Raw genomic sequence first — 22,632 nt, 5'->3', positions numbered from 1 at the left:
TTCTCCTGCTTACTTTGCTAAGAGTGGGTGGGGTGTCCTTGGTGCTCTCCGAGCTTGCTCGTTTTCTTGCAGATGTTTCATTACCCAAACTAGCTAACATCATCAGTGTTAGAAGGGAGAGAGGGGTTTGTGGAGAGGAGGAGGAGAAGGCGGCGGGGGTGGGGGTGGGTGGGTGGGTGGGAGAGACAGTGGGGTCCTCGCTGCTCTGTGAGCTCGCTTGTTTTCTTGCAGACGTTTCGTTACCCAAATCATCAGTGCTAGATTCCCTAGCACCTAGTCTGGATTAATGAAACATCTGCAAGAAAGCCAGCCAGCCAGCTCAGAGAGCACCAGGGACCCCTCACTTCAACCCTGAGCTACAAATATTCGCCTTTGATTCCTTTGCTGCAGGGACCCTCCACCCTGGGCTCTGAGGAGGTTTGCTTGGCTGGTGCTTAGCCCGCGGCAAGTCCCCAGCCACCGCGACTCCTGAACCCTGCTTAGCGTGGGCACCCAATCTCGGCAAGCCACAGTTCCTCAGCCAACCATGGTTTAGAGCAGCGTTTCCCAACCTTAGGAACTTGAAGATGCGTGGACTTCAACTCCCAGAATTCCCCAGCCAGCATAGCTGGCTGGGGAATTCTGGGAGTTGAAGTCCACGCATCTTCAAGTTCCTAAAGGTTGGGAAACGCTGGTTTAGAGCGCCAATCGGTCTTTCATCCTTAAGCAAGTTCAGCCATGTAAACAGCCGGACTTTGCTTTCCCGGAGGGCTCCAGCGCCCGGTCTGTGCGCGCCTCTGCATTGGCTACCAGTTGTCTGCATTGGCTACCAGTTGTCTTCCGGGTGAGGTTCAAGGTCCTGGTCATGATCTTTAAGTCCTTACATGGCATGGGTCCGGGTTACCTCAGGGACCACCTGCTGCCGGCGTCAACTTCCCTCCGCCCTGTGCGTTCCCACAGAGAGGGCCTCCTCAGGGTGCCTCCGGTCAGGGAATGTCGACTGGTGGCCCCCAGGGGAAGGGCCTTCTCTGTGGGCGCTCCGGCATTATGGAACCAACTGCCGGTTGAGCTCCGGATGGCATCAGACCTCCGATCCTTCCGTCGCGGGTTGAAGACCCACTTATTTGAATTAGCTGGTCTGGCCTGATGGGGGAATATGGGTTTTTAAATTGATTTTTAGTACTTTATGATTGTTGTTTTTTAACTGGGCACTGGTTTAATTTCCTTTTAACTTTTGTATCGTTATTTATATATGCCCTGTGAACCGCCCTGAGTCCCTAGGGAGAAGGGCGGTATAGAAATCAAATAAAACTCAACGAAACTAAACTCTGCAGCCGGGAAGGGACGTGGGCTGCCGGGCATCCGTGCCCGTTCCAACCCGGCGCTGCTACCCCGGCCGGTGCTCCTGGCACCCGGGTGACTCAGCCGCCCACGGGCCCTAAGAGCCGCCCCGGGGCCGAGCCGCAGCAGCTTCCCCGCCCCGGGACGCGCACACACAGCCTCTCCCGGCCGGCGGCCGGGGCAAAGAGCCGCGATGCAGGGCCAGGGAGGAGGAGGCGGCGGGGCTGGCCGGGCGCTGCGCTGCGCTCTGGCGGCGGCCGGGCTGATCTCTGCGCTGAGCGCCGTCGGGACCCTCTTCTTGTTGGCTCAGTGGCGGGAGCTGAGCGCGGCGCTGCGGGAGCTGCAGGCGGAGGCGAGGCAGCTGCGGGGGCCGCCCTCCTCCGGGGGTCCCGCGGCCGCGCTCCGGGCCGCGCTGGCGCCCACCGCCTCAGCCGACGGCGCCGTCCCGGCGGCTGGCCGGGCCAAGCGGAGCCAGCAGCAGCGGCGGCGCGGCCTCGCCAAGGGTCACCTCCGAGCGGAGAGCGAGGACATGCTCATGCTGATGACTTACTCCATGGTGCCGGTAGGGGCGCGCTGAGGAAGTCACAGGGGTGTGTGTGTTCCTGGGGGGGGGGTGTTCCTGGGCTTACAAGTGGGGCCCGAAGCTGGCGTGTGTCTGTGCGTCTGTGTGAAAGCCAGTTTTCCTTTAACTTGGCATCTTTCGGCTGGGCGACAGTTGCCGACCCTGCCCTCCCTTGAGTAGGGGTGGGGGAATTGTTCAAAGGGTCCGGACTGCTCCAGGACCACTCCCAATCTTCTCCAAGGGTATTGTGAACTAAGGAGACGACTTGGGTTCTCGAACCGGCTCTAGAAGCCCAGTTAGGTCATTTGCTTGCAGGGGTTGGGGAAAGTGTTTCTCAACAGCATAGGGGTAACTTTGACTTGAGGGTCTTGAAAAAAAAGCTACTGGTGGGGTGGTTTTCCTTTAACTTTGCATCTTTCCGGTGGGCGACACTTGCCGACCCTGCCCTCTTTTGATTAGGAATTGGAGGAATTGTTCAAGGAGTCCGGACAGCTCTGGGACCAATCCCAACCTTCTCCACCAAACTTCTTCCAAGGGTATTTGTGAACTTAGGAGAAGACTTGGGTTCTTGAACCAGCTCTAGAAACCCAATTAGGTCAAACTCTTTCATCTCTTGGGGGAAAGCGTTCCTCAACCATGTCAGCAGTGGCCAACTTTGACTTTGGGAAAAAACAACCCACCCAAATCAGGTTTGGTTAGGACTTGGAAAGGAGACCACCAGAAGAATCGAGGTTTTTGTTGTTCAGTTGCTAAGTTGTGTCCAACTCCATGACTTCATGGATGATGGAATGCAAAGCAACACCTGTCCTCCACTGTCTCTCTGAGTTTCCCAAATTCATATCCATTGTGTCAATGACGCTATCTAATCATCTCATCCTCTGTTGACCCCTTCCCCTTTTGCCTTCATCTTTCCCAACATTAGGTCTTTTCCAAGGAGACTTCTCTTCTCCTTTGGTGGCCAAAGTATTTGAGCTTCAGCTTCAGTATCTGTCCTTCCAAAGAACAGCCAGGGTTGATTTCCTTTAGGATTGACTGATTTGATCTCCTTGTGGTCTAAGGGACTCTCAGGCGTCTTCTCCAGCGCCACAATTTGAAAGCATCGGTTCTTCAGTGCTCAGCTTTCCTTATGGTTCAACTCTCACAGCTGTACATTACTACTGGGAAAGCCACTTTATGGACCTTTATGGAAAGTTTAGAGTCTGGATTGAAAAATATTCTGGAAGAAGACAACCTACATTCTCTCCTACATTGTTACAGAAAAAAATCTCTCCAAAGATATTGGATTCCAACCACATTTGGCAAGAGACCTTGCCTCATCTTCCATGCTAGTCTTAAGAACTGAGGAGCAGGGGGTGGGGCTTCTCTTAGAGAAAGGGCGTCCAACCTTGGCAACTTTAAGACTTCTGGACTTCAACTAACCAGGATTCCCCAGCCAGCCATGAAGTCCACAGGTCTTAACGTTGCCAAGATGGGACACCCCTGTCTTAGAAGGCACTTAGAAAATCTCTGTGTTGACAAAATTTTCACCTGCCAATGGCAAAATGGCCCACTGCTGGAATCCATATGTCTACTACAGCAATACTTTAGTTTCTTGGGAGGAACTCGATGAAGGCCAACACTAGCTGAAGAACTGGCAACTGTGACTTTACTTTGTTGCGAACAGAGAATAATAATCTCAGAGGCAGTGATATCCTCCCCCCCAATTCCATATCATTTCTAAGCAAGCGGCATGGATGAGTCTCTGCAGGCTGTGGATTGAGCTTGGTGGAAAAGAGACGTTTCTTGCAATCCTGTTTTAGGTTTTTCACGTTTAACTCTACGCTCTGCTTTATCACAGAGCAAGGGGATCACAGGATACAGCTTGCCTCTCACATTTTCAATATTATGTTTTCAGTAGCAGAGATAAATACCCGAAGAAGGAAAAATTAGGGGCCTTTTCTGACTTGGTTGTCTCTGCCAAAGTAATGCAAGAAGATGCCATCTCTGCCTCCGCCTCTTTGCTTTTTCTCTTAATGACTCATAGCTTCCTCGCTGTCTTTTTTTTTGGGGGGTGTGTGTGCAATAACTGAGCAATTAATCTCTCTTTAAACCTTGCTGTGTGGGGAAGAGAGGAAAAGGGTGTCCCTCTCTTCACAATCAGGCATGCTTTGAGCCTGGATGAGGGTGGACTATGAAACAAAAAGAAATGCCAAAATCGGTATGATTAACCATTGTTGATAAAGTGAAAAACCCAGGGTGCAGAGCAGAAGGAACACGTTGGACATTTGGGATTCGACATTCATCCAGGCTGCTGCCATTCATTTTTCTTATTCACTGAATCAAGCTTGCATTAATGCATAATTGTTTTTGTTCTAAGGTGCCCATAGGCCAAGATTTTGAAACAGGTTTTGGACTCTCCATGAATGACCAACATTGGAGGACCCCACTGCTTTTTTTTCCTGCTAATTTTTCAGCCAGTTTTGATTTTTCTCAATCACACTATATTGTCTTCTCCGTGGGTGGAGAATTGGAGTTCAAGGAGGCTAATATTCCATTCTTACCTGTTGCTTGCAGATGGGTGCCTCCTTAGTTGCACAGCATTGACGATGTATGGTCCTACAAGCTTCCCTGTAGGGAGTTCTACATGAAGATGGGCAACTTTTCCCAAGGTGGAGTCCATTTTTGGCCTTTGAATGCTTCACACTGGGCCAGACTCAAAAGTGAGCAAAGAAATGGATGAAGCCAGTGCTAAACAAGCTTTAATCTATTTTCAGGTCCAGTTAAATGCACTTATATGATTGTACCTTGTACATTCATGATCTCATGCAATCATAGCCAGGTATCAGTGTTAGCATCTTTTGAAAGGATTTAAGGCAGCGTTTCTCAACCTTGAACAACTTTAAGAAGTGTAGAGTTAAATTCTTACAATCTTGCTGGCTGAGGGATTCTGGGAGTCGATTTCCCCACACATCTCAAAATTGCCAAGGTTGAGAAACATTGCTCAAAGGATTTGTATCCAAGGCTTTGGTGCTGGGTTATAGAGGTGATCCTGAAGAAACAGGTCATGTATTCTTGACTGAGATGAATGTGCCGGTTGAGTCACTTTTGGATATGAACCTGGGTGTCTCATTATGTTGAGGATACCCAATGTTATTTCTCAGTATTACTTGGATCAGGTGAGGCTGTGGCTGGAGAATTCTGGCAATTGAAGCCCACACACATAGAGGCACCTATGGAGAAGTTCTGGGTGGTTTCATTCTAGGAATTCTTGAAGGACTTCCTTCACACTAATTCTGAAGGAATATTGAGTCCTTTGCAAGTTATTGATTATTATCTTTCAAACCCAACTTGAGCTCCAAATATTTGAAGGACCACTTCCCTGTCATAACATCCTTTACAACTCCACCAGTCAACATTAGGGACCTCTGTTCTTCTTTTTCTTCTCTAGGTTGCAACTTGCAGTGGCAAAGAAGGGGTTAGGTTGGAGGTTACAGTACGCCATGTTCCACAACAACACAAGTCACAACACTAGAAAGTTGATAGATTTGGGCTGTATGGGAAGTATGGGAAGTAGATTGTCCCTAATCACTAATGACTGCTTTTAAAGCAATCTTACTTTCTTTGCCTGGTCTCTCCACCATGGCCACATGGGGGAAGGTCAACCCGTGGCCTCACTTTGAAAGTTAGTCTGGGTCACGTCTTGGAACACAGGCTTCGGTCGTCATTCTTTGGGACATTGCATTTTCTCAAAGTGTAAGCAATATTGTTTGCACAGAACAGTCTTGTTCCCTTCCTGAAGGTCTTGACCAATTATATGGGGGGGGGCATGAATGGGAAAAAATAGGATTTTAGAAACCATTTTTCCTCATTGTCAGCATGCTGCAGAAAGTCTACAATCAGAAGCCTGCCAGAGCTTTAGGCTCACAAAAATCTTAAACTGTGCTTGCTAGGAATTAAAATTAAGATGAAATGCATTAAATGTGGGCATGTGTCTTTCTGAGCAGGCATTTTCTACTGAAAGTCTGAACATTCTTTATGTTATTTATACTCTTTTCTTTTTTCACCCAAAAGGTACAAAACAGGAGTAAGAAAAGATCACAAGATTACAACCCCAGATCTACAACTGTTAAAATTATTTCAGTGTTAGGAATCCAAATTTAAATTCTCTAAAATTTCTGCACAAAGTACAAATCCTTCAAAGGTGACCTTTGAAATGTCTTCTTCTTTTAGGTCCGGGTAATGCTTGAGTTGTGCAACAGCACAAAAGGAGTGTGTTTAACAGGTAAGAATGTCAGTGATGATGGTCTGGGAGGAAAGAACGATTTTTCTTTCGATATATGCGGTACCCCATCCTGATCTCTTTCAAAGGTAGTTAACAGTGTGTTCTTAGCTTGAGTGGATAAGGTGTCCCCAGTGTTTAAATGGCTCTTGAACCTGGTTGTGCTCATTAAAATATTTCTCTTGTTTTCTGTAAGATGTTGGCATTGTCCTACATCTAAGCCTTGCATTCTTGGTTTAGTATTAAGTTAAGCGATGGCTCAGTGGTTAAAGATGCTGAGCTTGTCAGCTGGAAAGGTTTGAGACCCGAGTGCCACATGATGGGGTGAGTTCCTGTTACTTTCCCCAGCTCCTGCAAACCTAGCAGTTTGAAAGCATGCAAATGCGAGTAGATAAATAGGTATCACTTCAGTGGGAAGGTAACAGCATTCCATGGATCTTTGGCATATAGTCCTGCTGGCCACATGTCTATAGAAAATGTCTTCGGACAATGCTGGCTTTGCCCTCTAGAGTCAGACACAACTAGGCAGGGGAAACCTTTACCTTTTACCTTTACCTTACACTTAGTCTTTATTAGTAATGCTTTGTTTTATTCTCTATTTAGGTCCACCGGGATTACCAGGTAATATATATTTTCTTTTCCGGCCCTATTGTCTTGGTCTTACCGAACACCCCCCACCCCCACCCCTTAGTATTAAAATCCTCCTCTGTTTATCAGGTTTTCATTTCTCATTCCTCTCTTATTTCTCCTTTGCTGAATTTCCAATTGGAAATTTGCTAGAGTTTGGCCACTTGAAAGTCCAGAATGAGTCTTGGATGTTAGTAGAATTCCTGAAACAAAAATAAGAACAATGTTATTGAACCATGGTTGGGTTTGATCATGACTAAACTTGCTTTTGATTTAGTGTAAATCAAAGCCTTACAACTGCTGAACCATGGTTGATGGTTTGATGTGCTCTACATGTGAATCCTATGAGTTTATGCAATGTAGCAAACCATGGCTTAGCCCGATACAATAACCAGATGATTGGGGGCCAATAAGCTGTTCAGATGACCTTGGTGGTGATGGAGAAATGGGCCCTTTCCTCCTGCACCTCCCCTCCGACCGTTATTTGTGAAGACCTAACATGGTCCTGTGATAATCATCACTTGGAAATAACTCCTGTCTTTCAGTGTCTGATCTTCTGCTGGGAAGAGACAAAACATTAAAAAAAATATTCTTTGACTTCATCAGGTCCCCCTGGAATTGATGGATTGCCTGGTTTGAATGGATCTGATGGTGCTCCTGGTATTCCTGGAGAAAGGGGTGAACCAGGAAAAAGAGGGAAAACAGGTATACTCACGAAAGATGGGTGATGAAATTGATCTAAATTCTCTGCTCCAGCTTAATCCATGGAGCCATTGAGGAGCTTCAGGCAAATTATATCTGGCGATTTGATTTCCGCCCCCCCTAGGCTTAAGTAGGGCTGATACTGACAACCCACATTGTCTCAGAACTTGGTCTATTTGTATTTTAAGACTAGATTGTTGCATTGTATGGAATTAGATTCCTTCCTTCCTTCCTTCCTTCCTTCCTTCCTTCCTTCCTTCCTTCCTTCCTTCCTTCCTTCCTTCCTTCCTTCCTAATATTCATACACCGCCCATCTCACCTCAGTGACTCTGAAATAATGAGGTTCCTCAAATGATTTGTTTGGTCCAATATCTCAGCCAACATAATTTTACCTGGGCCTTGAATGAGATGCAATTTAGCTGGAATCTGGTTTAGACATAGCCTTGGGTGTTGAGTATGTGCTCCTCATGATGAGGAGTTTGAGTGATCAACACCTGGGTGTTTTCAAGGCAGTAGCAAATTTTGTATGGGTATCCTTAGCTTACAGAAGCCCTTTGATGCCCTCAAGGAATCCCAAAGGTGCTTTTCCCAAAAGGCAACGAGACTTTCTTGGTTTTTCTCCTTTGAAAACATGTTGCTTCTCATCCACGATGCTTCGTCAGTTCTGAAGAAGCTTCTTGGATGAGAAGCAGAATGTTTTCAAGGGAAAAACCCAGAAAGTCCACTTGCCTTTTGGAAGAAGCACCTTTGGGACAACCACGACCTGGATGATTGAGAATCTCCATAGACACCTTCAAAGAATCATTTAATTTCACTGGGTTTCTTCCTTTTGTACATGTACTGTATATATTGTTACGTATATATGTGTTAATGGGATGCCCCTTTTTAAAATTCTGTGACTTGGTCTTGACCATAAACAAACAAATAAATAAATGAATATTCTCAGGGCAAGCTGGGTGGGGTTGAATTCATGTCTCCTTTATGGGTCTACGTAAACATTTCCTCCAGTCCTTTGGATTGCATTTATTCTCGGCTGCCTCTCTCTTGTGGCGTTTAATGTTCTCCTGTGTTTTCCAGGACCTAAGGGTGACCCCGGAGAGAAGGGTGAAAAAGGAGATCCTGGAGAAATTGGTGCACCTGGAAAAGAGGGGGGACGAGGTGAAAAGGGATCCAGAGGGCCCAAAGGTGACAAAGGAGAAGCAAACAACGAAGTGGCTTTAGAAGGTAAGATGAAATTATGGTGACTCTAAAGAAAACACAAGGGTGGTTGAATTGGAAACCAATCTTTTCCAAGTTGATGCCTTCCAGATGTGCTGACTTCAGAGGATGTAATTGAAACACATCTGGAAGACATCAGGGTGGGGAAGGCTTGTTCTTCATTGTGGCTAGCCAAGATTTTTTTTTTTAAAAAAGAAATATTTATTTATTTATTCAATTTCTATAGCCACCCAACTCAACCAAGTGACTCTGATGCTTGGGGATGAGCATGGGCTGGACACAAACATGCTAGAACAGGGGTGTCAAACTGCTGGCCTGTGGGCTGGATGCGTCACATGGAACCCATGCCCAGCCCAGCTATGGCAAGGGGGGAAAAAACCGCGATACATCACGACACATCATGAGACGTGGCAAGTTTGACACCCCTGTGGTAGAAAGTCCTTTCTCACAGTTGGTTAAAGACTCAGTCCTGAAGGGTGGATCCATTTGAAACAACCTGTCCTCCCTTATTTACATCCAGCTGTTCATCCAAGGGAAGGATCACCCAAAAATTCTTAAAGGGAAAGGATTTGGGAAGGAGGAGGAAACAAATTAATGCAGGTGCTAGTTCTTGGCTACTGTTAACTCTCCACCTTCATGGGATTTGCGTGGTGGAGCAGGTGGCTGACCTCACAGGGTAAGATTCTCAGGAATATTGGTCCTGAGTGAAAACCTGTCAGCAACTTCTGGGGAATTAGAGCTAGGGAGTGGGGTTCAGGTGGACCTTTCTGAGGACAGGATGCTCTTCTTCTGACAGATGTTACAGCTGTTTCAGAGACAGCTTTTGAGAACTTCTTTGGAAGTAGCTTAAGAGCAGAAGAAGTTTCCATTTTCACCAAGTGGGGTTTTCTGGAGTTTCCCTAGAGTCCACGGCTTTCAGATAACTCATGTGACAGCAGAGATGATCTGAAGCCGACCTAATGGTGGTGGAGAGGTCCACACTGTTGTTATTCATGCCGAAAGCCTCTGGATTCTGATGAATTCTGGACGGAGGGAAAGGAGATGATGATAGCAACAAGCAAAGCCTCCAAAGTTCGCCGAGTCACCTTGAGCTTCCGCTTAGAAAAAGTAATTCTTTCTCATCTTTTTTTTCCATTGGTGCTTCTAGGTGAGAAAGGTGATGCTGGTCCTCCAGGACCTCCTGGTCCTCCAGGACCTCAGGGACCACCAGGACCACCAGGAACTTCAGGAAAACGCAAAGCCAAGTCCCAGGAGGAGAAGATCTACAACTCCGAATGCACAGGTGAGTGCTTCCGGATGCTAACTCCAGGTCTCCTGCTGCTTTTTCTCTCCGTTTCATTTCTGATTCCAAGTTCAGATAGTCCATTGTTCAGATGATCTATTCTACACTATTGTCTTCAGGGCAGAGCAAATGAACCCCTTGAGCTTCCAGGCTTTGACTAAGTTCTCCTGCTCGTTCTACGTCTGGATCATTCTTTAGGTAGCTCCAGGGAAGTATCTCTGCCCTTCTCCACCCCACCAAAAAAAAAAGCTGAGTTTAATTCTGCTATTTTTGCTGGGTCTCACCTTTTTTGTCTTTTTTCTGAAGGTAGCCTCCCTGCTTATTTTCTAACAAGCCTGTGAAGTGGGTACATGGCCCTCTTCCAACGCTTGGAACAGAATTTGCCATTTCAAGGATGCTGGGGGTGGGGTGGGTGGAGTAAATCTTGCTTTCATCCTCTCCTCTATGTACTATTTTGGGGACTGCCTGATTAGCTCACCACGGAGCTGGCGCCCTACTGGTTCCATCTCCTGCTGTGTCTAGCTTCTGTCTTGTCTTATGTGATGGAGGAGAAGATAATTGAGGGTGGATAGGGACTTGAGCAGTCATTTGCAAGGTAAGCCTTGATTTGTCAGTACTCAGTTGAACCTAGAGCGAGGCTGAAATCCATCTCTAAGCCCAGAAACTGAGCAACAGAGCAAAGAGTTTTGTCTCCAGGCTCAATCCCAGGGACAAGTTCCAGGACAAGCTGGACAAACCCTTGCATGGAACTCTGGAGAATCTGATTTGATGGAAGGGAAAGCCCACTAGTACATGGTCCAGCTCAGGCTTTATGAGTAAATGCTCTGGGGTTCAACCTTGAGATCTCCAAGAAGGGGTTGGACAACATTTTGGGGTGAACTTCCAGAGAGCTGCTGTTAAGATGGGGCTAGTGAGAGGTGTGGCTGAATGATCTACCTTGGTCCAAAGCAGCTCTTCCCTAGTTCTTCCTCTTTTGCTTGAAGCTACCAAGTTCTGAAGACCGAGAAAACCAGGATGTGAGAGAATTGTGATTGCACAAACTTAACTTTCCTCCTACTTTGAAGGGGTCTGAACTAAGTTAGAGCGCCAGCAGCAGAAGTCTATTTGGGCTGAACCTCCAGCCTCACTTGTGAGAATGAAAGAATCTTATGTGCCAATCCTAGAATTGGATGTAGCAATCCCTTTAGGCTGAAGAACAGTTTTAATGGGGAAGCAGGGAGGTCTGGATGATAGTACAAGAGCTGACACTTAGAGCAAACTCACACAGCACCTACGGGTGCTTCAAAGTCTGCTTTGTGAGAAGGGGGACTACTTGACAATGTTCTTCTAAAGAAGCAGGGATTCCAGTGCTCAAGAAGAACATATCTACAGGCTGTTCTGCTCCTTTACAAGGAGAGAAGGCTGTGTACCGTGGAGTAGCTGCAATAGGATCCAAGGAGCCTTCCCCGAGACAATACGGCTTCTTCACCCTGAACTCAAGGTGGCACGTGGGGTGGGAGAGCTTATCTGAGACTGATGTTTGCTTCTGGTTTGAGATTTGTGGGCTTACTGATCTCTAGGGCTTGGAGGACTTCCAATGGAAACATGGATGGCCTTAGATTGTTCTGCTACTTTTCCTTAAAGGTTAGGGCGAGTCACAAATCCTGTTCCTGTCCTCATCACAAATGATAGTTTGGGCCTTGACTCTTCCAAACAAAAAGATAAAGACCTTGGTCTGGCCCTCCTAGGAGAAGGAATGTTGGAAGAGAAATATCACTCCCTTCCAGACTACCAGATCCACCATAAGCACAAGTGTAATGAGGGAAAAGAACTTCTCACTTCTTCATCATGGTGAAAGAGTAAACAGGAGTCTTTAACCTTTGGAGTGTGAGCTGAGACACGATTGGAAGTTGCATATTGTGTGTGCACAGCTCATCAGCTTTGGCCTCCAGACTACCAGTAGTAACTTAAGGACCCTTGAGCTCCTAAATAACCATCAAAATAGGCCAGAATGTGTCCCTCAATAGATTTTGGCCAAGTTGAGGTTGGAACGAGGAATTCATTCTCTGGATCAGCTCCCGAGGTGGAGGTGATAAGGAACGGCTGGCTGAGGAATTCTGGGAGTTCAAGTCCACAAGTCTGAAAGTTGCCAAGTTTGAAGACCCCCCCCCCCCGAGATAGACTATCCTCAGCAATTAACATTGATAAAAGATGTCAAGTTCTTAAACTTGAAAGGTTGGAGGTAAAGAAAACATTTTAAATAAATCATGTTTTAGCATCACGAAGTAAGGCCTTTTTTTTCCGGAGGGGGTGGGGAAAAGTTCAGCTGCAATCTCTCTCTCCTGCCCCTCCTGTTTTAGGGGAGGCGTGCAGCATTCCGAATGACGATACCCTCGCCGAGAAAGCCAAAGAGCGGGCCCATCTCCATCAGCGCAGAAAACCCGGTACAGTAATTCATTCCAAATCCCTCTTGAAAAGTTTTCGGCACCTGCTATCTCTTGCCCTGACTCTTCTCTCCTTGTTAGAAAACACGATTGAGTCTATTGGGAGCCCCCAGGAGATCGTCAAACTGAGGCAGAGTTACGGGGCCTGGATGGTCGATCTCGGAAACCACACCAGTGAAAAGATTTGGATCGCTGAGCATTTTACAGGTAAACCTGGAGTTCCCTGCTTGGCCTTGTAAACAGAATATCCAGTTATGCTTTCAGAACAGCGGTAGGATTTAGGCTTATATACCGCCCCCTAGCGCTTTACGCTGGATCATGGAGAAAGCTAGGGAGTTCCAGAAAAACATCTACTTCTGCTTCATTGACTATGCTAAAGCCTTTGATTGTGTGGATCATAACAAACTGTGGCAAGTTCTTAAAGAGTTGGGAGTACCAGACCATCTTATTTGTCTCTTGAGAAACCTATATGCGGGTCAAGAAGCAACAGTGAGAACTGGACACAGAACCACTGATTGGTTCAAAATTGGGAAAGGAGTCCGGCAAGGCTGTATACTTTCGCCCTGCCTATTTAACTTATATGCAGAGCACATCATGAGAAAGGCAGGGCTAGATGAATCAAAAGTTGGAATTAAGATTGCCGGAAGAAATATCAACAACCTAAGATACGCAGATGATACCACTCTAATGGCAGAAAGTGAAGAAGAACTAAAGAGCCTCTTGTTGCGGGTGAAGAAGGAGAGTGCAAAACTTGGGTTGAAACTTAACATTAAGAAAACCAAGATCATGGCATCTGGCTCTCTCAATTCATGGCAAATAGATGGGGAAGAAATGGAGGTAGTGACAGATTTTATTTTCCTGGGCTCCAAGATCACTGCAGATGGGGACTGTAGCCAAGAAATTAAAAGACGCTTGATCCTGGGGAGGAAAGCCATGGCAAATCTAGACAGCACACTAAAAAGCAGAGACATCACCCTGTCAACAAAAGTGCATATAGTCAAGGCTATGGTCTTCCCAGTTGCAATGTATGGCAGTGAAAGTTGGACCATAAGAAAGGCTGAGTGCCAAAGAATTGGGGCCTTTGAACTCTGGTGCTGGAGAAGACTCCTGCGAGTCCCTTGGACTGCAAGGCGATCAAACCGGTCAGTCCTAGAGGAGATCAACCCTGATTGCTCTTTAGAAGGCCAGATCCTGAAGCTAAAACTCAAATACTTTGGCCACCTAATGAGAAGGAAGGACTCACTGGAGAAGAGCCTAATGCTGGGAAAGATTGAGGGCAATAGAAGAAGGGGACGACAGAGAATGAGGTGGCTGGATGGAGTCACTGAAGCAGTAGGCATGAGCTTAAATGGACTCCAGAAGATGGTAGACTACAGGAAGGCCTGGAGGAATGTTGTCCATAGGGTCGCGATGGGTCGGACACGACTTTGCAGCTAACAACAACAAAAGCGCTTTACAGCACTCTCTGGACATTTAAGAGTGGTATGCAATATGAAAATAACATAGAAGCCTTATTTGTGTGTTTGTCCCCAACAATCTGGACCCTCATCTTACCGATCTCGGAAGGATGGAAGGCTGAGTCAACTTTGAGTCCCGTCAGGATCGAACTCCAGGCTGTGGGCAGAGTTTATCCACAATACTCACTTTACACCGCAATACTCACTTTAACCACCGGGCTACCAGGGCTCTTTGGCTGTTTAGAAGTCATGTTAAGACACAGCCCCTTTCCTTTTCAAAACTCAGGCATTTAAAATACTGGGTGCCCTTCTTTTAAAAAGGAAGATAAATTCTTAACAAGTGTGAAAATACTGTGTTTCCCTGAAAATAAGACCCAACTGGAAAACAGGGCCTAGCGTGATTTTTCAGGATGCTTTTAATATAAGCCCCACCCCCAAAATAAGCCCCAGTTAAGATTGTCAGCCAGACGGACGCATTTAGTACTGTGTTTACCTGAATATAAACCCAAACTGGAAAATAAGCCCTAATGCGTCTTTTGGAGCAAAAAATAATATAAGACCCAGTCTTATTTTCGGGGAAACAAGGTAGGCAAATGCAGACCTTGCCCATTGATGCTGCTGTTCTTAGAAAGTGGGATAAAAAAAAAGTTACATTTATTAGGTAGTGATCTAAGCCATGGCTCTGATGCTCAGTTTCCCCCATTGCCTTCATTGACTAGCCTCATGCATCACTCTAGAGCCATAATTTGATTTTTGCCTTAAAATATTGAGTGAGCCCGTCCATTGGGGCTTGCGAACTATGATTTATGGCTTAGCGTGTTGCATGAAGTCAGCTAATCAGGACTTATACAAGAAACCCTGGTTAAAAGTAATGGATAAACCTCACCATTGGGATTTATCAACTACGACTTATGGCTTAGCACTTACGATTTGTATCCTGCCAGAATTGCGAATCTCTGGCGTGGCATAAATGCTATCCACTGTGGCTTATTGGACAAATCATAGCTTTGTAAAATATGTGAAGCTAGCCAGTGTGAAAATGTACATCAACTGCTTAATCCTGGTAGGTAAGCTATGTATACTTTGTGAGATTTATATCCTGCCTTTCCCCCAGGAGCTCAGGATAACTTATGTATAGGCCTCTCCTTTTTTTTAATCTCTATAACAATCAATCTGCTTGGTAGGTTGTGCTATGGGAGATTGACTTGGCCATAAGTCATTCAGTGGGTTTCTGTGATTGTCAGCCTTGTGAGATAGCCCAGATAGGAAACATGCCCAGATAAATAATAATAACAGACTAAAAGAGTTGGAAGGGACCTCGGAGGTCTTCTAGGCCACCCCCTTGCTCAAGCAGAAGACACTATATCATTCCTGACAAGTGACTACCCAGTCTCTTCTTAAAAGCCTCCAGTGATGGAGTACCTACAACTTCTGGGGGCAAGCTGTTCCACTGGTTAATTGTTCTGACTGTTGGGAAATCTCTCCTTAGTTCTGGGTTGCTTCATTCCTTGAGTAGTTTCCATCCATCGTTTCCTGTCTTGCCTTCTGGTGCTTTGGAAAATAGGTTGGCAAGGGAAGTAACAAGGGATGGAAACTAACTATACTTTATCAGACAGTTCCCCCAACTGTCTCCCAAGGCCATTTCCACATACCATTAGATCAGCGGAGGTGAACTTGAAGTTGGCTTCCTAGGTCTAGTGTAGACCAACATGTGAACTGCTACATTGCATTCTTAGAAAAATCTAGGGATTTCAGGGAGTGGGTACTCAACTTTTGTACTTTGTGTGAACAGGACACATTATCAGGGAGTACGAGGACCTCAATGCATTGTGGAATGGCAACTACACCACCATTGAACTGCCCTGGTCATATTATGGATGCGGCCACACCATCTATAACAATGCTCTGTACTACCAACGAGTGGGACGTAACATTGTTGTGAAGTAAGTAGCAGTGGTAGCTTGACCTTCATGGTAACAGGGACTCCCTGGAAGGGTCAGGAGAGAAGGCCAACGAATTGTTTAAATACTGGCAAATGCTCAGCTGCTTAGTCAGATGGATCACCTGGTTGGGGATATACACATACTGTCTCATTCAGGCCTATCCTAGCAGTGGAATTACTACAGGATAAAATACCTATATCAAACCCTCCCCCTAGTGTTTCCAGGTAAAACATTTGCTTGGAAACATTGAGGAGATGCTGTTGGACAATACTGGGCTGAATGGAGTCTTGATCAGACTCATCATGAGGCAGCTACTCGTGTTCCTATTTTCTTGGAATTGTGTGGCCTTCAAGAAGTCATTTCTAGGTCTGTAATTCTGTGTCCCTTTGTCCACTGAGAAGCCATGTGCTTGCGTACTATTATTGCATCCTCCTCCGCAGAAACTGAAGTTGCATTAGAAGCTGGAAGACGTTTGGGGCTATGGACAAATGATGGAAAGAGACTTCTTCCCCCATATTCAGACTTGAGGATCTACATAACCTATGGGTCTCCTTCCCAGAGGTTGTGTCTCTGTTTTAGGTGCCAGTTCTAGTTGCCCGGAACTCATCAGTAACTGCCACATATTCACCTGTCTGTCCACTATATTATACATTTGCTTAGGCAGAAGAACAGTTTAGGCTCCACTCTGCCCCTCATCCCATATCTACCAAAAACCCATCTCTTCTTTTAATGTTGGGTTGACATTCTACAGTTGATTCAAAGTTCCACGTGGCAAGCAGGGCTGTCCATCTGTGTGCAATTGTGTGGGAGCTCCAGCCTAATGTTGCTGGCTCACAAGGTCTCAGGTGAAAACTGCGAGTCTGTCTCACTTCCTTTCTTTTGATGTGTGAGCCAAGAGCAACATCGCCCAGTTTGAGAGCAGGTGTGGGTTGCTCCTAGCTCTCTCCCCTTGGAGAGGGGGCCGCAGCAAGGAAACGAGGGAGGGTCTTGGCAGCCTAATTTCGTCTGTTAAAAGGCAGACTTCATCATTAAGATGAAGATCTTTCAGTTATCCCTGGCCGTCTAAAAGGAGCCTTCCAACTGGCCATGGAAGAACTTGCAGACAGGAAGTTTTGGCCAACAACAACAACAACAACAATTCATATTAAGCAGGACGTTTTGATTGTTGTTTGGATGTATTTAAAGACTGGTGTCTTCTCGAAATTTGTAATATTTCTCCCAGAAGAGTAAATGGGTGAAGTTTTGGATAGAATCTGCATTCTTCAAAAGAACAAATGAGCTGCCTCTATTTCAAATGTTTAGCTGTCCTCCAAGTGGTAGTTTTTTAGGAGGATAAATTCCACCCCCCCTGCCATTTCTCAATCCCCTTTTCCATGAAAGGACTATTTCTACCTAATTGTCGGGATGTTTCTGAGCTGATTTATCCAGTTGCGGGCAAGGGAAACTACTTCAGCTGGTGCAATTTATTGTGGCAATCTTTCCAATCGCTCTGAGATGCACTTGGCTGCCCCCACAGCCCACTGTGAAGAGGCTCCCAGGGAAGAATTCCCTCATTATGTTTTTCCTTGGGATTTATTAGCAGCTCGATAAGGGAGAGAGACTCTGCCAGCAGGAGGATAAATGCAGTGACAAACAGGATGCTCATCCAGACACCTGGATTGTATTGACAAAAATAAATAAATAAATGCACAAGAGCTTAACTCCCATTTTCCTTTCCTTTGAACGAAAATTTCAAAAGCCAAGTTTTTCAAGAAGGAACCCCCCCCACAAGATTTCTTTAGTATTTGCTCTCTTGCTCCCTTCTTCCCCCCCTCCCCTGTTCCTCAACAGTGTACGAGGTTTCCCAACCAGATGTTCCAGATGTGCGAACTTCCAACTCCCAGGATCCCCATCAATGGGCATGCTGGCTTTGGAATTCCGGAAATTGAACTCCCTACCCATCTGGAAACTGCCAAGTTGAACCACTCTGCCCCTTAGATCATCTGCAGGGCCTTTCTTATTGCGATCCTATGAAAAACGAAACCAATGTATTTCGATTCATTATTGCTTTTCCCTTACACCTAAAGAAAATAAGAGTTTGTGTGAGGTGCCTTTGTTGTGTTTGTCATTGTCAACAGGGCAGGGTGCTGTCCTGTTCTCAGCTCCTTTCTGCCATTTTCCTTACAGGTACCACTTCGAGACGGGCATATCCAAAGCACTGTCCGTTGAGAACTCTTGGTACTACGAGCGCATGTATCTCTTCAGTACTTCCAAGTCGTATTTCAGCATTGCAGTGGATGAAAATGGCATCTGGGTCATGTATCTTTCCCGGCCCGATGAACACATCATGGTAGCAGAAGTGGAAGAGGAGACGTTTTCCATGTTGCGGCACATCAACACCACCTACCCACAGTCCAAGGCTGGCAATGCTTTTGTGGCCTGTGGGGTGCTCTATATCACCGATAAGAACCACATGCACGTGGCCTTTGCTTTCGACCTCTTGCGGGAGAAGCAGATTGACGCCCGCTTTGAGCTGAAACTCTCTCTTTCTTTGGAAGGGTTCGAACAGAAAGTGTCTCCAGCCTCAAATGCGACCTTCGTGCCTGTGTTGGCCATGCTCTCCTACAATTGGTTGAATAAGCACCTACACACCTGGGAGCATGGGTTTCTGATACAGTACCCTGTCCACTTTCTCATCTGAACACACCTAGCCATCAGGCCATCCACCTCTGCAGCAGAGGACCTGTTTTGAGAATCTCTCTTCAAATTCCCACCTCCTGTTCAAAAAAAAAAAAGGTCCATCCATCAATGTATCAGGATACAGATCAGGCCAATTACTATGGCTGATGTGTCCATTAGTTAGATCTGAGGACCACTCCCTGTGCTTTCAAAGTCGAGCGCGGCTCTCAGCACCCTTGGCATGGTGCTGGTCATCTCAAGTTTTCCAGTTGCTACAGAGGAGATGACTCTGCACCCATCCGCCCATATTAAGGCAGTTGTAATAAGAATTTCCCGTTAATGTACCCGGTAATCTTACTGCTGCCTGATCTGAAAATAATACATGCTGTCCCGTATCGGTGTCATTCCTTTGCCTTCCTCTATTTTGATGTTTGTGTTGCTGCAAAGGCCACCTGCACATATGCACCAAAGCGCAAAGCCAAACTTATGATGGAATAAAAGAAATAATCTTAGCGGCGTGCTCTGTATAAAAAGGCTCTTCCCACCCCAGGGCGTAGGAGCATGTGGGTCAAAGCAAGTTTTGCCGCTTCGGTTGTACTCACATGGGATAAACACACAAGTGGTGGCGTTCATTGATCAATTAGGACCGTCTATAAGACAAGCTCCTTAATTCTGGATTTCTTTGGCTAAATTCATTCCTTTTTTCTCTACAAAGACTTGCCCATGACTTTAAAACAATCAGTTGGAACTTCCATCACCTCATCCATTATGTAGACCAATTCTTCTCAAATGAATTCCTTCCTGACAGTTGGAACTACAAGCCCCAGAATACTGTGGCGTAGATGTTACCACACTGAGATAAATCTACTTTAGATTAGCGGAAAGCTTTCTGCTTGCAAGCTTGCACCTAGCTATATTTCTGTGCTTTAAAAAACACACACCCAAACTCCTGAAATTCTAGGAGAAGGTATTTCAAATTAACATGGTATCAGTTAAAAGCTGATAAAAAGCAAAAATTTAAGGTAGGAATGCTATCCTAATAAGATGAAAGTTTTTGCCCCACTGATAAAAAATGGGGCAAGAATTCTATTAACAAGTTGGGGTTCCAAAGCATTTAACTTGAGCCTTGGTGGAGCAGTGGGCTAATGCCTCCTTAAGTAACACCAGCTGCCTGCAATTAGTGCAGGTTCGAGTCCCACCAGGCTCAAGGTTGACTCAGCCTTCCATCCTTCCCAGGTAGGTAAAATGAGGACCCAGATTGTTTGGGGCAATTAAGCTGACTTTGTAATAATGCCGCTTGGGGTGTGTGTGAAAGCCCTAATAAGCAGGCATATACATAGAATGAAGGCTACTGCTAAGCTTGTAAGCCGCCCTGAGTCTTCGGAGAAGGGTGGGATATAAATGGAATTAAAATAAATAAAATAAAAATAAAAACTTTTCTCCCCTCTAAGCAAGAAAGATTCCATCAAAACCAGTCTTGGTGTAAAAATTTTCCAAAGCCGCCTGATAAAATGCCAACTCTATATCCGTGAGGCCGAGTCCTGTGAAACAAAAGCAATTTATTTAACTTACAAAGATAAAACTTAACAAATGATAGTTGCTTTCTTCTCATATACATACTTCACAGCTTGCAGTTTAAAATTGCTTTTAGACAAAGGTGCAATTTATCCCATCGGCTTCCGTTTCGCTTTTACAGTACGGTACAGTACAGCACAGCCACAAACACTCACAAGAGGGAAAAAAATACAATCCATCAACACTGAAATACACAGACGTCTGATGTTTCTCTTAGTAAGAATGTGTTGGCTTGTTTAGAACAGAGGAAAAACACATCTAAATATGACAAGAGCTAGTATATTACAAGCAAACAAGATTGACCTCTGCATAGTTTATACAATTATGCTGCGGAAGTTGGTTTAAATTTGTCAACTCTTTACTAGCTGGCCATGTGGAAGGCGGATGTTTCTCCCAAATGAGCAGTTGATGTGTTTTGCTACTGGATTCTCCCACAGTATTACTTAATAAAGTGGTTTTGTGTGTGTGTGTGTGTGTGTGTGTGTGTTTTTACTGGCCCAAATGAAACTCAAGTGATGATGAGAAGTTAGCCATAGTTTCTTGTGGACTTTTGGTCCCTGTAATACATTCCCGATAAAAACGACAAGTCTGAAAATAAATAGGGGGCAGAGAAGGAACCCTAAAAATAGAATGCGATGTGAGATGAAAGTCTTCAGAAGAAAGACAAGTCCTCCTCCTCCCCCATATCTGCTGTAACTTTTCCGTCTTGACTCCCAGCTCTGTTCATCAAGGGGATTGAGAAATGAGGACATTCACAGCAAACTCGGGGATAAATATTGCACAAAGATATGCTGGGAAAATGGAAACATACCAGGATTTGATTTTGGATGGCAAAATTAGGGTTCAAAACGTCGTCCGTCCATAGCGATCAACATTAATGTGCATTTTTATTTTTTAAAAAGAAACCGATTCTATAGTAACTGCACAAAGTAGCGTTATCTCGGTTATTATGTGCATGGATGCTAGCTGGAGAAGGATCTCAACTTCAAATTAAAAAACAACGACAACCCTGATGAGCCACCAAATCATTCCTCATTGCACATTAGCCCACCAATAGCGCATTCGTCACATTGTCATTCGTTATAGGAGCCCAAGACATGATTACGAATAAAAAAAAAAACAGCCTCAAAATTACACTTCCTCAGAAATCCATATCTCCTTTCATAACTGGAAAGGAAATGGACATGCTTTCCACCGAGGGAGACAGACATGACAGTTCAAAGGAGAACACTGGAAAAACAAACAAAATCCAGCTTATTTTAGATGTTTGCCACAACTACAAACCTCTTTGGGCTTCGGTGAGTAAACAAGGCTTCTAGCCAGAAGGCCAACTACACATCCTGTGGGAAATCTAACTCTGAAAAGGGGCATGCTTTCCCCACCAACCACGATTGGTGTCCCCTCCCCATTGCGCCACCGCAGCGCTTGGAACGACACGAACGTCCGTGTGTAGACTTTGCTCTTCCTGCTCCTTTAATACTGGTATTTCAACGTTGCATTAATATCTTGGGAAGCTAAGTGTAGGAAAGCATTCCTTTAATTCTTGAGGGAAGGTCAGGCTTTCACTCTTTGATGGGGCAGCCGCCGAGGCTACATAATGTCACAGAGATCTGAGGGGATGTTGAAGGCGTTGGGTAAGACTCTCATTTTCAGCGTGCCGTCTGCGCCGCAGGAGAAAATGCGATTGCTCGGGGCCATTTCGATTTGCATGACTCCTGTACTCAGATTGCGGAAGATGGATTGCTTGGCGTGTTCGTGTTTGAAAGAATGGATCAAACCGTAGCCGGTCAGCCTCCAGACCTATGGTAAGAATGTGTGTGTGTGTTTAAAGTAGACAGACAGGAAAAATAGACAGTCAATATCCAGGAACTGAGTTGTTGTTTAATTGTTGTGGAGTCCTTGCTCTCCAAGATCAACCAAGGACTCCACCGTTCAACCCTGAGCTACAGATATTTCTCTTCTATTGTTTAACTATTGTCAGTTGCATTGATGAGCCGTGGTGGCGCAGTGGTTAGAATGCAGTAGTGCAAGCCAACTCTGCCCCACTGCTAGGAGTTCGATCCTAACCGGCTCAAGGTTGACTCAGCCTTCCATCCTTCTGAGGTTGGTAAAATGAGGACCCAGATTGTTGGGGGCAATATAAACTGTAAACCGCTTAGAGATGGCTGTAAAGCACTATGAAGCGGTATATAAGTCTAAGTGCTATTTCTATTGCTACTGGTTCAGACATTTACACCTTCCTTGCAGTTAGTTCCACAATCAAACTAAAAGAATAACAGAGTTGGAAGGGACCTTAGAGGTCTTCTAGTCCAACCCCTTGCTAAAGCAGGAGCCCCTGTATCGTTCGGGACAAATAGCTGTCCAATCTTCTCTTAAAAACTTCCAGTGTTGGAGAACCCACAACTTCTGGAAGCAAGTTGCTCCACTGATTAATTGTTTTGTCAGGAAATTCCTCCTTAGTTCTAGGTTGGTTCTGTCCTTGATTAGTTTCCACCTGTTGTTTCTTGTCCTGCTTTCAGGTGTTTTGGAAAATAGGTTGACCCCTCTTCTTTGTGGCAGCCCCTGAGATACTGGAACGCTGCTATCGTGTCACCCTCTAATCCTTCT

The 22,632-nt window shown here is 45.5% G+C and overlaps 2 protein-coding genes across 6 annotated transcripts in view; one reads left to right on the top strand and one right to left on the bottom strand.

The window, feature by feature from the left end:
* Nucleotides 1-1,513: 1,513 nt before the first annotated feature.
* Nucleotides 1,514-18,791, top strand: GLDN (gliomedin; the record flags this gene model as incomplete). The annotated part of the gene is made up of 10 exons (XM_083371089.1): nucleotides 1,514-1,882; nucleotides 6,092-6,143; nucleotides 6,744-6,761; nucleotides 7,374-7,472; nucleotides 8,547-8,693; nucleotides 9,835-9,969; nucleotides 12,309-12,392; nucleotides 12,474-12,599; nucleotides 15,642-15,792; nucleotides 17,959-18,791. The coding sequence occupies 10 exons, from the start codon at nucleotides 1,514-1,516 to the stop codon at nucleotides 18,470-18,472; spliced, it is 1,695 nt and encodes a 564-aa protein (XP_083227215.1). The 3' UTR covers nucleotides 18,473-18,791.
* Nucleotides 18,792-19,989: 1,198 nt separating this feature from the next.
* Nucleotides 19,990-22,632, bottom strand: part of DMXL2 (Dmx like 2) — a 66,000-nt gene continuing 63,357 nt past the window's right edge. For all 5 annotated transcript variants that reach the window (XM_083371003.1, XM_083371004.1, XM_083371005.1 and 2 more), the window contains one exon: nucleotides 19,990-21,825. In XM_083371003.1, coding sequence (XP_083227129.1) covers nucleotides 21,616-21,825 — 210 coding nt within the window. In that variant the 3' untranslated portion in view covers nucleotides 19,990-21,615. The remainder of the gene's footprint in view (nucleotides 21,826-22,632) is intronic.

This window comes from Vipera ursinii, assembly GCF_947247035.1.
Source record: "Vipera ursinii genome assembly, chromosome: 11".
NCBI lineage: Eukaryota > Metazoa > Chordata > Lepidosauria > Squamata > Viperidae > Vipera > Vipera ursinii.
This window is presented reverse-complemented; position numbering and strand designations above follow the sequence as displayed.